Below are 14657 nucleotides of genomic sequence, written 5' to 3'. Positions count from 1 at the left end.
GAGAGAGAGAGCAGGGCAGGAGAGAGGAGAGAGAGAGAGAGAGCAGGGCAGGAGAGAGAGAGAGAGAGAGCAGGGCAGGAAGAGGGAGAGAGAGAGAGAAAGCAGGGCAGGAGAGAGGAAAGAGAGCGAGAGAGCAAGAGAGAGAGAGAGAGAGAGCAGGGGGAGAGAGAGAGAGCAGGGCAGGAGAGAGAGAGAGAGAGAGAGAGCAGGGCAGGAGAGAGGGAGAGAGAGAGAGGGGCAGGAGAGGGAGAGAGAGAGAGAGCAGGGCAGGAGAGAGGAGAGAGAGAGAGAGAGCAGGGCAGGAGAGAGGAGAGAGAGAGAGCAGGCAGAGGAGAGAGAGAGAGAGAGGCAGGGCAGGAGAGGAGAGAGAGAGCAGGGCAGGAGAGAGGAGAGAGGGCATCTAAGGTGAGTGAAACCTTGCTTTTTCTTTTCCCTTCAGCATACGTTCTCTTTTTCATACATTTACATCGTGAAAACGACTAACAACAACAACAAAAAAAGCAATGCAAAATAGTTTTGCCTGCAACTGTTGAGCTCCACATAGAATTCCTATGGAGACTAAGCTCTTTACCCCGGAGTATTGGGCGTATTTATAAAACTCCAAAACAATAATAGGATTACATAAACAAGCAGATGAACTGTTCAGTTCACAGTACTGACAGTTCACTTCCTCTGTAATATTGATGATGGCTGTGATCCACAGTCGATAGAGTCTTCTTACTGTGGCAACTGACATTAAGGATACGGTTAGTAATTTTTGACATGAACTCATCCTCTTAATTTCCTATACCATGTGAAATTCGGTCTGTATGCTCGACTCTTCAATGAGCTTCGATAACCCTATTGTTTGGAATCTTAAATTATTTATTTTGTGAGTGAGCAGCTTTTTTAAGAAAAGGTTCCCATAATGATGAATCCAGTTTTTTGGGGAAACGATAGGAGTTGACATCTCAGTGCACAGCTGCTCAAATGCAGAGAGACATAATTCAGCTGTGCTGTTTCCTGTTCTAACTGCTGCCGTGCTAGCAGACAGGCATGAGGTATACGCATACGTGAGATATGTGAGCTTTAGCATGCGTGCTGTGTGTGTGTGTGTGTGTGTGTGTACGCTTGTGTCAGCAATTCTCACCCTATGTGTCAGTGTGTATGTATGTGTATGTGTGTGTTTCCAATTCTGTGTGTATGTGATAGTTTGTTAGTGTGTGTGTGTGTGTGTGTGTGTGTGTGTGTTTGTGTGTGTTGACACAAGTGCTGACTTCAGTCTAGGGGTGAGGGAATAATATTTATGGATACATAAGTGGTTGCAGTCATCTGTAGAACATTAGATGCTGGTGTGGCTGGAGATGAGGGTTTACCTCTAATGAGGGACAGCAGGGACTATTGACTGAGGGTGGGTGCATATGACATCAAGTCAGTCTGTCACTGCTGAAAAGCAAAAACTGATAGATTATAATGTTATGTGTGTGTGAGAGAGAGAGAGTGTGAGAGAAAGCGTGAGAGAGAAAGATAGCGAAAGAGAGAGAGAGAGAATTCCAAGATGGGTGAGATACAAGAAAGTATAGTATTGTAAGAAAAACAGCCCATCAGATATGAATTTAATGACTATTAATTTGCTGATCACATAAAATCAATGAGTAAAACAAGCCACAGTGCATTTCACAGTGCATCTGACAACACTATAACAACCTCTGGGGGATATTTCAGTTATATTATTTCAGCATATTCTTCACATGTGAACCTATCGTTCAAGTATTGAGCTCTGATTGGTTAACATCTGTTCAGATGGTGTGCATTATTCTCCATAAATGGTATTCATTATACTTTCTCTTCTGGTAAAGTATGAATATATGCTTACTTGAGTAGAGAGGGGAATAATGCATGTAACTCTATAGTGACTCAGACAGAAATGTGTTGCATCTGAGTGTGCAAGCGTGTGTGTGTCCAAGACCTGCTCTGTTTCTTTATTTTCAGTGGTATGTGTGTGTGTATGTGTGTGTGTGTGTGTGTGTGTGTGTGTGTGTGTGTGTGTGTGTGTGTGTGTGTGTGTGTGTGTGTGTGTGTGTGTGTGTGTGTTTATAGTGGTATGTGTGTGTGTCTATATATATCTGTGTGTCTGTGTGGGTGTTCCTGTGTGAGTGTTCCTATGTATGTGTGTGTGTGTGTGTGTGTGTGAGTGAGTGAGTGAGTGAGAGAGAGAGAGAGAGAGAGAGCATGTGTGTGTGTGTGTGTGTGTGTGTGTGTGTGTGTGTGTGTGTGTGTGTGTGTGTGTGTGTGTGTGTATGTGTATGTGTGTGTGTGTGTGTGTGTGTGTGTGTGTGTGTGTGTGTGTGTGTGTGAGCATGTGAGCATGTGAGCATGTGTGTATGGTGAGAGGGTTATCTGAAGGACTGCACTGCTCCAGGCTCTCAGTCACAGCTCATTAGCATGCCTTTGTGGCGCGCGACTCATTAGACAGAGACTGGGTGGTTACCCGGCAACCCAAACATTAGGGCCACCCTTATCAGACTACATTAGAGTACACAAACTCTCCACAAACAGGGACAGGGCACATGAGGAGACGAACACACTGTGATAGACAGAGAGAAAGATAGAGACAGACACAGAGAAAGAGAGAGAGAGAAACAGACAGAGCCACGTTGTGATAGACAGAGAGAGAGATAGAGACACATACAGACAGAGATACTGTAATAGAGAGAGAGAGACTGTGATAGAGAGAGCGAGAGAGAGCGCACAAGAGAGAGAGAGAAGTCAAACTGTGATGGAAAGAGTGGGAGAGAGAGAATCAGACAGATAGAGACACTCAAACACAGATTAACTCATTGAGTGCCAAAAACGTAATATTACGTTTTTCCTTCCCATGCGTTGAGTGCCAAAAACGTAATATTACGTTTTTAGCTTTTTTTTAAATTACGAAACTAGACACTCTAACATACCTTATATGTGATTTTGGGAACTCTGTGATGAATGGAAATGAAATATATGATGATCGAAAACTCATGAAAACGCACAATCTGGACATTTTATCTGGACAGGCGTGTAAAAATCCACGGTTTGCACCCACTGAGAGCTTAAAGTCTCACCTTTTAAACGAGCCATTGTATGTGTTCATAGCTATAACACAGAATATGCTGTGGCTGTACAAAAATCATCAACAATGGTCAAGATTGCTGGCACTCTAGGACAAAGCTTCCGAAAACAGCTTGGCATTCAATGAGTTAATGTCTCTTGTTTTTTCATGAATTGATTTGTTGTCCTTTGAATCAAAACAGTCAGGCTAACAAAGCAACTCTGAATTGAAATGAGAGACATTAATTAAATTGAATGTAGAGATAGAGACGGGGACAAACAGACTGCTATTTTATTTCACTTGCATGTTATTCTCAGCCAGATAGGCAGTTCATGTCCTATTTGATAAGAACTGCAGATGCAGTTTCACATGCAGATGCACTTGATAATGTTTGCTTGCATTTTACGGTATATATGGGTAAAGTGGGTATATTCCATGATTTAGGGGCAGTAGGCGGGCTGTAGGCGACAGCTCCATTCTCGAGAGGCAGTTTTAACAAACTGCCAGTTTAGGTGGGGACAGTAGGGAGTACCTACCAAAGTACTTTTAGCCGTGACTAATTTTGTTCCCACCACTTGAAAATAAACTGAAAATTAACAAAAAGCCTCTTCATGGCACTTAATTGGGCGGCGGTAAAGTAGTGGTTAAGAAGCTGGGCTAGCATGCAGTAACCCAAAACAGTTTTGGGTTCAATTCCTGGCTTTCAACGTTGTGCCCTTGAGCAAGGCACTTAACCCCAAGTTGCTCACTTAACCCCAAGTTGCAACGTTGTGCCCTTGAGCAAGGCACTTAACCCCAAGTTGCTCTGTTGTCTAAACATTCCCCAATGTAGTCCCTTGTAGTAGATGTCACATTAGTACGTCACTTTGGATGAAAAGTGTCTGGTAAATTAATAAATGTAATGTAACATATTAGTAGCAATGGGTGCAAATTGTGTCCAAATACACACACCTTCTTCTCTGTTGAATTGCTGCGGAGTACCCATTACACAGGGCTCAAGATACGCTCACCAGTGATATTACCAGCTAGTTACTGTGATAAACGGTTCACATGAAAATGTTGAATTTACATGAAATGTAATCACATTCTGCACACAGTTCTGCACACCCATTAGTCTTGTCTTACGAACTGTTCACTCAACACATGGCCAGCTGTATATCAGAATAACCAGCAGACCTTGCCGAATAGGAGGATATAAAGCATGCCTCTGTACGCCATTACCAAGTAATCTGGTTTTGAAATTGCAGCAAATTTCTACATGGTCTCCAACATTGAGCTGAAATTCTAATGAAATAGCACCCAAAGATCAACTGTGATGCACATATGAAAGCACAACTTACTTCGGGTCACAAATGCAGAAAAGTATAAGGCACATTCTTCATCCAATGGTTCAGTGGCAAGACATCAGAGAATAAAACTATTGATTATAAATATTTATGTCAGTGCATATATTTTTGTAAATGCCTAAGCCATTGAGTACCCCACCATCATGAGTCTTATATTGCCGATACACAAATATGAACAGATATTTATATCTGTACATATTGCATGGCATGCATATGGCATGCTTGAATGACTGCAAATACAAAAATAACGCAAATTACAAAATAAAAAATAATGCAAATTATAATGCAAATATATTTTCCCTTGATATAAAGGTTGACATAAGACATAATGCAAATAGTGTACATTATGTATCAAACTATAGTATAGATGGCCATTACAATAACCAAGATAAGAGCTTAAAAGTACACATAGTAAAATTACACTGAAAAATAAATATTGGCTACCATGAGTCTTTGGAACTCTGAGTTGGTACCTCTATGTGTCTCAATAACTGATATTATAAATTATCTAACGCCCTCACCACCTTGGTGTATAAGCCAACTGGGTGCTAAATGAGCATCAAAATAAACATTGTGAATAAAGGATAGCACTCTCAGTTATTTTTTTAATTTTTTTTAATCGGCCCACGGACGTTTCGGGGACGCCCTTCTTCAGCGTGATTACGGTGATTATGGCGATTATGGCGAAATCGCCATAATCACGCTGAATAAGGGGCTTCTTGCCCGAAATGTCTGTAGGCAAAAAAAAAGAAATTAATGACTGATTTCAGTTATTTCCACTCATTTTAGCTTGTTTTTTTACTTTTTTTTGCTTTACACAACCGCAGTAGGCTTCAAAATGCAGTGCATTTGTATAAGCTACACAGCACAGGCACAGACATCATAGTGAGAAGTAACGTCTAAAGTAAAGTGTCTACATTATGTCCCACTTGTCAAACCAAACTACATGCAAATGTTTATGTCCCCACCACGTTTTAAACCAAACTGATGCCCACGGCTGTTGGTGCAGGTTGGTGGATGGTTGGATGAAATGTGACAATTCTGCACAGACATTTCAAGCCATGTCCTTTTGAAACAGCAGGAAGGAATAAACTGCTGGGTCACACTTCCATATCTCAGGGTCAGGTTTCACACACACACACACACACACACACACACACACACACACACACACACACACACACACACACACAGTAACCCAAAGACACTGAGGGGACACATTTCAACTTTACATTACATACATACAATACATTTATTCATTTAGGAGACAGTTTTATCCAAAGTGCCATGCAAATTTCAATTAGATCAACTTGGGGTTAAGTGTCTTGCTCAAGGGCACAAAGATGGACGCCGGAATTGAACCCATAACTTTTCAGGTTACTGCAGGGCAACTCTGCAGTAATACTTTAATGTTTAAAATATTGTTTGATGATTGTATCTTTACCAGGAAGGTGAAGACAATATAGCGTAGACACAGACTAAACCCTAACTACCCTTAACATTTACTGAACAAGCAGAAATGGAAAATACACTGAGACTGTTTACCTTAAACTTGCTATAAAAAAGGGGGAGCCAAATCCATAGAGACTGAATTGGAGGAAGAACATCCCTCCCTTGTGATAAGTGTCAGTCCAAGTGTGAGTATAAATAGGCCACAATCAGCTTTCATGTGTCTTGTGTCAAGGTTGTGGTGACCTGGAATAGCTTTACAAAAGTTTGATTTATAATTCAATCACTCCACACTCTCTCACAATCACACACACTCTCTCTCTCTCTCTCACACACACACACACACACACACAACTTTCATGTTACAAATTCCATCTACAAACACACACACACACACACACACACACACACACACACACACACACACACACACACACACACACACACAAACACAGCAACTAACAACCAATCTATAAACATTCCCTGGCTGATTGCACATCTGATAAATGATCTGATCCCAGACATTTATGAGAAATGATTATTGGCAATATTAACTGGAAACTTTTCAGAAGCCTTTCCCATCTGCACAAAACCAACAAGGAACAAATTAACAAATGGTCTATATTCTCTAGAAGTAGTTCATAGGTCATAGTATGGACAACTCACTAGTCACTGTCCAGTTTTTAGAGACAGAAAATTCTTCAGAAATACTCATAAATGTCCCTTCTAACTAAAAGCACTTCCACCCACCCACCTCTCAAACCATTTTAATCTGTGTTTGTGTGTATGTGTGTCATCAATGATAAGTGTGTGTCAGTGAGTATCTGTGTCTGTGTGTGTGTGTGTGTGTGTGTGTGTGTGTGTGTGTGTGTGTGTGTGTGTGTGTGTGTGTGTGTGTGTGAGAGCATGTGTGTTGGCATACAAGTGAGTAATTGTTACAAGTTTAATCAGTGTGTGTGTGTGTGTGTGTGTGTGTGTGTGTGTGTGTGTGTGTGTGTGTGTGTGTGTGTATTGACTGTGACTGTGTAAACATATGCCATTTGTTATTAATTTGGTGTATGAGGAACAGAATGGAATAGAATTCTAAAACATTTCAAAACATGGCCAGCAGGTCATTGAGTGTAAGTGACAGTGTGTACATATTGTATGTGCATATGTGCAGTCTCTCTCTTTCTCTCTCTCTTTCTTTCTTTCTTTCTCTCTTTCTCACAAACACACACACACACACACACACACACACACACACACACACACACACACACACACACACTTAATGGGCATAGCTGTGTGATACTCTGATATAGTGTATTTCATTCATACATTATATACCATTATCATCCAGAACAGCTTACCTCATGCATCGCTGCATCGCTTAAGTTAGCGTGCACTTTCACAGGAAGTTCAAACAAGATAATACAACCGTAACGTGGACCACAAAGATCCTCTCTCTTGTCCAGTGCATCTGTCTTCAGTACACTCATGAGCTCAGCACGCACTCATTTATTCTGTCATGCGGGTAGACACAAGCGTTCAGAATAGTGCCCACTTCCTCTGTCTCGTTTTATTTCGATTCCAAAAAGCCTTCCTGTTTATCTGTCTGTCTGTCTGTCTGTCTGTCTGTCTGTCTGTCTTTGTTTCATCTGCCTCATCGCTCTCTATTGTGTGTGTCCAGTGCAGTGTCCAGTGTAGTGCTGTTCCCTGTGCTTATCTAAAGTGGTTTATGGCCGCAGTTTCTTTGTCTCTCGGTGTACACGTGTATACAGCGGGGAAAATAAGTATTGGACACGTCAACATTTTTTTCAGTAAGTATACTTCCAGTGAGGCTATTCGCATGACATTTTCACCAGAGATTAGTATTAATTTAGGTAATCCACACATATTAAAAATCCAAACATTAATATCCATAAGTAGAGTTATGAGTAAAAAAGTGGAATGGCACAGGGAAAAAGTATTGAAGCAAGTGGAAGGAACATCACTGCATCATTATTAACCGGCCATGCACAGGATCTCCTTGCAAGATTTCGAACCAGGAAGTCAGAAGGATTGTCAGAAGAGTAGGCCAAGAGCTAAGGACCACTTGAAGAAAGCTCCAGAAAGACTTGGATGCAGCAGGTACAATTATTACAGAGAAAATCATAGGTAATGCACTCCACCGCCATGGTTCTATGCACGCTCACCCCGCATGACTCTATTACTGAAGAAAAACATGTCGAAGCTCGTTGAAAGTTTGCTACACAACATTTGGACAAGCCTATGAAATACTGATAGAATGTATTCTGGTCAGGCAAGAGCAAAATTGAACTTTTTGGATGTCATACTACACACCATATTTGGAGGAGAAATGGCACTGTGCATCACCCTAAAAATACCATACCAACAGTGAGGTTTGGAGGTGGTGGTATCATGGTGTGGGGCTGTTTTTCATCTCATGGTACTGGCGGACTTCTTACAGTTGAAGGAATGATGAATGGAGCCCTTTTGTTCCGGGAGAATCTTGCCATTCACCACTCGTAAATGGGTGTAAAACAGTGATTTATTTGCATGGCTAGCCCGATGCCGAAGCACCACTATTGAAAAAGCTGTTGGTAGCATCGGCTAACTAGCGCCAGATTTTGGAGTGCAGGGGACAAGCCGAGATGGGCTATGAGACATATGTTCACACTCGGTATCATGTTTCAATACACTTTAGGTCAATATCACACCGGAATTCTCCTTTAATGTTTGGATTTATTTATATGGGTGGATTATCTGAGTTAATACTAATGTCTGATGAAAATTTCATGCAAATAGCCTCATTGGATTCATCCTTACTGAAAAAAATGTTGATGTGTTCAATACTTATTTTCCCCGCTGTAAATACAGACACACACAAACCAATTTGTTTCTCATCCAAGTGTGCATTATCGCAGTGACACTCATTATTTGCATACATTCACATACACTCAAATATATGTATGCGCGCGCACACACACACACACACACACACACACACACACACACACACACACACACACACACACACACACACACACACACACACACAAAGATATAATCACATTCATACACACATACATGAAAGCATAAACTCACATACTCACACACCCACAGATATCTTCACATGCATTCACAAAAGCACACACTCATACTTACACACATACACACAGACACACACACACACACACACACACACACACACACACACACACACACACACAGCAACTAACAACCACACTCATACACACACACACACTCACACAAAGAGTATTGTACACATTGTCAAACAAAAAATGGCCTCTTGGCTCCATTCTGTCATCCCTTTCCATATCTGGGCAGACCCCCTGCTCTCTGCTTGCCCTACATGGATCCCCACACACTCACTGCGGCTTGGCCCAGATCACTTTCCCATCCTCTGTCTGTGTGTGTGTGTGTGTGTGTGTGTGTGTGTGTGTGTGTGTGTGTGTGTGTGTGTGTGTGTGTGTGTGTGTGTGTGTGCATGTGTGTGTGTGTGTGTGAGAGAGAGAGTGTGTGTGTGTGTACAGTATGTGAGTGATTGAGTGAGAGCTTGAAAAATAAAAACATGTGGCTGGCTTTGGCCTAGTTAACATGCATGTATTCATAAGAATAGTCACATATCTATTAAGTGCTGATTCATTAGACTTCATATTTGTAGAGATAGATGTGTCTGTCTGTGAGGATGAGAGTGGGGAGTGGGGATGAGCATCGTTACATCACACAAACGTGAACATTACAGCCTGTGGGATTGGTTCCCATGATACTGCCTTTGATGCTACCGCTAAAACCCATAGTGACCATCGTCCAGCTGAGCCAAGGCCAACATACCACGATGGTGTCATTACAATCACAGACTCCATAATTAGGGTGGCACAGGCTGGCAATAATACTAGTGACATTATTTTGTAGAATCCATAGGTTCCATTGTCTAATCATGTGGTGAAGAGTATTTAAATACTCTCTGAAATGCAGTAGATTGTGGTCTCATGAAGATAAGTTGCTAGTGATGCCATACAAAAACGTTGTTTTGTTGAATTAGCTTGAGTTATTGAATGTCACTAAAGTGCTGTGGCAAACATCTGTTCACCAGATTCAGATGAATCATGGAAATACCAGTACAACTGAGCCCTAAAGGGCAATGCCCGCAATGTTAAACAGAATTTGTGTGTGTGTGTGTGTGTGTGTGTGTGTGTGTGTGTGTGTGTGTGTGTGTGTGTGTGTGTGTGTGCTCTTGCAGGTTTAGGGAAAAAGTTTCCAGGTATGAATGTCAAAGGTGTTGAAATGGTACCTATAAACTTGTACGCCTCACAAAACCCACCATCCCATGAAAATGTTGAAGCAATTGATGACTTTTGTATGAGGTCAGATACCTCATTTGTTCATTTGTTCAGCTCACGTTCTACAGTAGCTTCCTCCTTCCAAGTCTTATCTGCGGTCCACAATGATCACTTTATGAGAACCGAAAAGGGGAACCTTCATCAGATAGCCATGGGAAGGGTCATGGGAAGCTTGTGTTCCTCCTGTTCTTAACCTCAAGTTGAGTGAGAACTAACTAGAGAAAAATTATTTGGTTTTGATTCTTTTTAACTGTGACCCCGCTTGAACGTGTAAGATTGAGTTCACCTTAGTCAGAGCTTGGTCATCTGACACTACTTGCTAAACTGAACCAACAGATAAAATGCATTTTTCTAGTATGGGCTGGCAGACAAAATGTCTCTTTCTAGAATGTCACAAGCAAATGTCGACTCTGCAAAGATGATATTGAGCATGTTTGTTTTGCGAATTGTTGAATTGCATGTGAAGACTTCCTTCTTTGAGCACCCCTCCCCCTCCCCTTTCTCTGATAAGAGGGCCGTGATTGGTGGTGTGGGTGATAAGTGGGTCTGATTGGCTGACACAGGAGATAAGGCTGAGCACATAGAGCGCTCGCTGTGCTCGGTCTTGTTACCTGGAGCTTTTCCCAAACATCCATTTCAGTCTGAAGTAGCGCACACATAAATAGCCCCACCGACGCACATGCAGGCCGACACACAGACACGCACTGGCACACGCACACACACATTCCAGTGTTCAAAGAACAGCAAACTATTATGACTAAATGACTAATCTCTTGCTGATCACAGGAAAGCATTTCGTAATCAAGGCCTGGATCCAGATGATCTAAAGCTCCTCCTTAAGCTGCATTAAGGTGTATACAACTTTTATCAGTTGTGTACATATGACCCATTTCTTCTAAAGGATATACAGTAAATGCAAATTAAGCAAATTATACAAATTATTTGATCTGACTTGCCATAGGCTGAGGATTTGAGAAGGGAATGGCACTTTTCGGAGGGGATTAAAAGCCACTGTGACCTTAGCTGTCTCACCACTAAAGAAAGCTGCAGGACTGATTTCTTACCTATTTCTGTGATGTCTCTTCAGGTTCGACTGGTGCAGTGAGAGTCCATCACCAGAAGAGGGAGCCCCACTCCAATCTTTCAGCCAGGAGAGGATGTCCCCAGCACCCACTGGCTCTGTGTGAGACTCTTTCCAAGTCATGGCGGCTACATTATAGTCCACTCATCACTAAAAAGACAGGACAGTGTCCGACAGACACAAACCCAGTGCAAGCTCTTTAAACACCTGATCATGTAGGCTGTCCTGCTGTTGGCTGGAGGATGGGCAACAGTATTCCATTCCTTCTTCTGACCTGCAGAGAGGAAATATAAAAGTGTAACTCCTCCACACGTGAAAAGGACAAGCGAACAAATCCAACACTTCCACGAGTCCTCTCGATATTTACAGTATGACTCTCTCCTCTGATCTCTGAACACTCACACCTTAAAGACACACATACTGTATATACTCATGCGAATACACATACAAATGCAAACATATAAGTGAATCATAAAGGTACACACACACACAAAAAAACACACACACACACACACACAAACACACACACACGCACACACTTCCTCACTCCTGTGTCCCAGAAGCATGCTAACCCTCATCCTGCTGGGCACAGTCCTGGCCCTGCTCATTGTGCTGACCGTGTGTGGCAACGTGCTGGTGTGCCTGGCCGTGTGCACCACGCGCCGCCTCCGCTGCGTCACCAACTGCTTCATCGTCTCGCTGGCCGTCACCGACCTGCTGCTGGGTGCGCTGGTGCTCCCGTTCTCCGCGCTGCTGGAGGTGCGTCAGGGCGCCTGGCCGCTGGGCGCCGCCTTCTGCAACGTCTACATCTCGTTGGACGTCATGCTGAGCACGGCGTCCATCCTCAACCTGCTGGCCATCAGCATGGACCGCTACCTGGCCGTGACGGCGCCGCTGCGCTACGCGGCTCTCCTGAGGCCGGCGCGCGTCGGCGTGGCGCTGGCCCTCATCTGGCTGGTCTCCGTGTGCCTCTCCTTCGTGCCCATCCACATGGGCTGGAACACGAGGGACGGCACCGTCCAGAACGTGGGCGCGGCGGACGCCGACGCCGACGCCGCGAGCGCCGGCACGTGCAAGTTCGACCTGAACGCCACGTACGCCGTGGTGGACGCGCTGTTCACCTTCTACCTGCCGCTGCTGGCCATGTGCTGGAGCTACTGCCGCGTGTTCCGCATCGCGCGGGCGCAGGCGCGCCGCATAGTGGCCACGCGACGCGCCGGAGGCTGCAGCAGTACACCGGCCGGCCACTGGGGGGTGCTGGCGGTGGCCGTGCGCGAGAACAAGGCCACGGTGACGCTGGCGGTGGTGGTGGGCGCGTTCATCGTCTGCTGGACGCCGTACTTCACCTACTTCACCGTCATGGGCCTGCTGCAGAAGGACATGCGCGACACGGCCTACTCGGTGGTGCTGTGGCTCGGCTACACCAACTCGGCGCTCAACCCCTTCCTGTACGCCGCGCTCAACCGAGACTTCCGCTCGGCCTACGGGCGGCTCCTGCACTGCCCGAGGCTCAAGCCTGTGCAGCTGGACTCGAACGTGGGAGCAGGAGAAGAGAGAAGCTGGGAGGATGGGCCAGTGACTGGACTCAAGCATTGCTTCAGCAGGGCAGGATCCGTGCCCGGAGCTATGGTCATGATGCAGAATTTGAATGGGAGCGACGGGCCATCCCTGGGTAATGGCAATCCACTGATGATGGACACAGAGGTCACTGACGGCAATAACACATTAAGGTGAGAAATGGTGGTGGGGGTGGTGGTGGGGTGAGTGTCTCTGGGTTAAGTTCCTTATCTGCGTCCTTCTCCAAGACTTCAAAGGCATTACAGGCGTGTTGTCAGTGGAGGACAAAATTCATGCGATATGCTCTCAGGACCTGCTGGAAAGGTCTTTCTCCCTTACACAGTATTTATAAATGCCTGACGGGTCAATTAACACAGCATACTGTATAAACAGCAGTCATTGGACTGATTACAGTGATCCATAGATACAGTGAGTACTGATGCTGGTACCACATTACCTCTGTGTATCTGTGCTGCTGTCCATGACTTCCAGACACCTGTAGCTCACGGTGACCTATTTCCTGCTGACCCCAGCTTGACGCCCGGCCATTGGACCAGGTCCACATCTTCACCCGGCCACCCGGAGGGTGACACCAAGCAAGACAAGTGCTTGAGATGGCTGGCAGGTGAGATTTGTTCAGCGAGATTCATTTAGTGCACTGTTTGATATTGTCTTAAAGTGTTGTCTAACATGTTCTTCGTCTGGACTCAATGGGGTCTTCTCAGAACCCCCACAGGGGCAGAGAGGTTGAGGACCAGAACGTTCTGTCCAGCCAGCTGCTCAACCAATCACTGGCGGTGTCGCACAGGGACAACAGAGGACATGCTGTGCAGAGGGTCAAGGAAATGTTCAAGCCATAAAGCAATCAGCAGCAACTAAGCTTTCCCCTCAAATGACATTCCTACTTGTGTTATCACTTGAACTCAAACGAGCCGTGTTGTACAACCCCTTGAATTCTTTTTTCCATGAGTGGCTCTTGTCTCAAACACTGTGATAATGAACCTTTGCCTTATTCAGGACAGGTGTGTTGAATTTGACCATGCACCCCATCTGCCCCCTACTGGTCAAAATCTTTTTTTTTTTTTTTTTAATTATGAGAAGGAAGAAGAAACAAAATGGCAGCTTGCTTGCAGTATAGTTGTGGGGTGCACGAGGACAGTATTAAATATAATTTCTATCAAAAATCGAATAGCAATGAGTATTTCAGTGTTTCTCTGCTAACTATACTCACACACTCTAAACCACATCTTTTCTCAAAGTTCTTTTTTCTTTGCGATTGCAGTGCGGTGCAATACGCCACCGCGCTGTGTTGCAATATCTTTCCTCTCTGTCATCTCCAACCATTCAACACATTTCTCAGGCCTTCTGCTCTCCTCTCTTTCTCTTCCCCTCACTCTTTGTCAGCTGGGCACACTGACCCTCGGTACATTAAAACCATTCATCACTGCCTCTTTACCGTCAAATTATCAGCCACTAGCCACTGAATACACACAAGTAAATGCTCTCAAACAGCGACACACTCACTCTGTCCCCAGCTCCCCCTGTGACTTGTTTTTTTTTTCTGCGTCTGCCACACACACACACACACACACACACACACACACACACACACACACACACACACACACACACACACACACAGACACACACACACACACACACACATATCACACACACACACACACACACCAGCTCTTCAATAACACACAAATTTCATAGGCTCTTCATGAGCGATCCATCATCTTGGACTGTCATCAGGAAATAAGAGGAGAGATAACACAAGAATAGACACACACACGCGACACTCA

At 44.3% G+C, this 14657-nt stretch overlaps 1 protein-coding gene across 2 annotated transcripts; it reads left to right on the top strand.

Annotated features, from left to right (window-relative positions):
* The first annotated feature begins 364 nt into the window (after positions 1-364).
* On the top strand, positions 365-14048 carry hrh2a (histamine receptor H2a). 2 transcript variants are annotated; one of them, XM_048230743.1, is made up of 4 exons: positions 365-405; positions 11299-13022; positions 13383-13474; positions 13575-14048. In XM_048230743.1, the coding sequence occupies exons 2-4, from the start codon at positions 11857-11859 to the stop codon at positions 13598-13600; spliced, it is 1284 nt and encodes a 427-aa protein (XP_048086700.1). In that variant the 5' UTR covers positions 365-405; positions 11299-11856; the 3' UTR covers positions 13601-14048. The 2 variants fall into 2 exon arrangements, with proteins under 2 accessions (XP_048086700.1, XP_048086701.1); XM_048230744.1 differs by lacking the exon at positions 13575-14048 and having other exon boundaries at positions 13342-13468.
* The last annotated feature ends 609 nt before the right edge of the window (positions 14049-14657 follow it).

Source organism: Alosa alosa, chromosome 21 (assembly GCF_017589495.1).
Source record: "Alosa alosa isolate M-15738 ecotype Scorff River chromosome 21, AALO_Geno_1.1, whole genome shotgun sequence".
Taxonomy (NCBI): domain Eukaryota; kingdom Metazoa; phylum Chordata; class Actinopteri; order Clupeiformes; family Clupeidae; genus Alosa; species Alosa alosa.
The sequence above is the reverse complement of the archived record's forward strand: the minus strand, read 5'-3'. Positions and strand labels throughout refer to the sequence as shown.